Raw genomic sequence first — 2329 nt, 5'->3', positions numbered from 1 at the left:
ATGAAGCGATATAGATTTGGAGTAGGAGATCACGTTGAGAGCATCGACATGGCCAAGCTGTTGATGGTCCTCTCTCGGGGCGGCGCCGCCGGTGCCATCGCCGTCGATGTGGGCGATTTCATCGCGCACTATTCGACGGCGACGTCGCCGTCGTCAGGGGCGGCGCGGGTGTTCGAGTGCAAAACGTGCAGCCGGCGGTTCCCTTCCTTCCAGGCGCTGGGCGGCCACCGGGCGAGCCACAAGAAGCCGCGCCTGGCGGCCGGCGGAGGCTCCGCCGCCCACTGCCACGAGAGCGGCGGCAGGCCGAGGGTGCACGAGTGCGCCGTTTGCGGCCACGAGTTCGCCGTCGGGCAGGCCTTGGGTGGCCACATGAGGCGGCACCGGGTGGCCGGCACCGGCGCGGGGTTGGTGGTGCAGAAGAAGGCCGGCGAGGAGCATCGCCGGAGAGAGATGATGCTGGATTTGAACCTGCCGCCGTTGGAGAATGATCTGAAGTTGGGAATGGACAAAATCTTATTAATGTAGATAAAATTATTTCAATTTAATTATTTATTAAATTGTTGGGGTTTTTTTTTAATGTTTCTGTCAAGTACCTTTGGATTTTATTTTATTTTTTTTTCAAGTTTGTATGTGTTGTCTCTGTGTAGACTTCTATAGCATGTTTGCTCCGCAGTAACCAATTCAATCGTGCCCTGAGACTCAACTCATATATATGCTCAACTCATTTAGTTCATTGATCCACTTTGTTAGCATAAATTATGTCAAACACACATATCTATCCACTTGTATATCTAACTTGTTTAGTCTAACCAGTCCACTTAGCTAGACTCATCTAACTCTCACCAATCAACATGACTCGCAAATTAACTTAATTCAGATAGCCTATTCAACCTAATTTACCAACTCACTTGGATCGTCTTTCTTCTCTTATCTCACTCAACTTATCTAGTTTACTTAGCCTATCTACACTTATTCAATCTATAAATCTATATAGATCCAAAATGTGATCCGATTCTTTCCTAAAACTACTCTTTTAACAATTGATTAAAGACGAAATCCATATGATCATTGTTCAATTAATCAGAAGCAACCAAAATAGAGCTATTAGAGATCATATAGACTTGACCACCCCCAGGAATTGAGTCCATAAGATTGACTGAGATTTATCATTTTTTTAAAGATCATATAGATTTTTGGAGAACTTATGTCAAGGTTGAAGACTTCAACTAAAGCCCACTCTTGGCTTGAGACTTACCTCATTACCTCTTCAAAAGGATTGATTCTTAGGCTTTGTTTGGAAGGAAGTGAGAAAAAAAAAATAAAGAGGGTAAATAAAGAGAAGAAAATTTTTAACTCATATTTCAAATGGAGTAAGTTAAGAAAAAGGGAAGAGAATGATATGCTTTCTATGCTCATGAATTGTTCGAATTTCTTATACTCCGATTTAGAGTGTAAGGAACGAGAAGAGAAACTCAAAAATATTTTATTTCAATTTTATCTTTATTTTAAAATATTAATTTTTAAATTAACACATCTATTTAGATATCTTATCTTTGCGTCATCACTCTTCACACAACACACATCGACATCGTTCAATATCCAACCACTCGCACTCCATGATGTCAACTTCCGCCCTTACCATAAATCTTTTCAAAGGCAAAACTCAAAAGGATAAAGACAGATGATCCTAATTTTTTTCTTCTCCTTCTCCTCTAATGACAGAGATTTATCCAAAAAAAAAAAAACATGTATTATCTATTTTAAAACCATCTATATCCAAATTTTTACATGCAATATATTGACAAAATTTTTTAATTTCTAATCCATCTTCTATTTACGTTATTTTTTAAGAAATAAAAATATTTTTATAACTTTATATATTTAATCTTCATTCCCCTTTCTTTCCTCCCAAATAAGGTAACACTTAATAAACCTTCCATCCCTTCTAAACCAGAAAAATATAAATATTTTACTTCCCTTTCTTTTTGTTAATGAACTTTCTCTCACACCATCCAAATAGAGCGTTAGTACATTGTGGAATGTGGAGGCGACAAACCAAACCGCATTATATTAACATGCTAATGTGCCTTGTCTTTATATTCATTATTTCACTACAATTATATCTTGACCCAATCAATCACACATAAACAAACATACACACTACTAATAATCCATTTACCTTCTAATTCGAAGATGCCAATTGGCCGTCTCCACCTTGAGCCAGACCGACTCATCATAATAGGTCCTCCCAATGCAACTCAAGAACATTCATCTAACTGAAATGAAACATTATTCCAAGAAGTAAGATTAGTTTAAAATACCAGAACTT

The 2329-nt window shown here is 38.6% G+C and overlaps 1 protein-coding gene across 1 annotated transcript; it reads left to right on the top strand.

The window, feature by feature from the left end:
• Window positions 1-525, top strand: LOC141846159 (zinc finger protein ZAT11-like). The gene has a single exon (XM_074734158.1). It carries the CDS (start codon window positions 1-3, stop codon window positions 523-525), a length of 525 nt encoding a protein of 174 aa, XP_074590259.1.
• Window positions 526-2329: the final 1804 nt, after the last annotated feature.

This window comes from Curcuma longa, chromosome 15 (assembly GCF_044706935.1).
Source record: "Curcuma longa cultivar G26 ecotype Majalengka, Jawa Barat chromosome 15, ITB_CL_G26_1.1, whole genome shotgun sequence".
Taxonomy (NCBI): Eukaryota; Viridiplantae; Streptophyta; class Magnoliopsida; order Zingiberales; family Zingiberaceae; genus Curcuma; species Curcuma longa.
The sequence above is the reverse complement of the archived record's forward strand: the minus strand, read 5'-3'. Positions and strand labels throughout refer to the sequence as shown.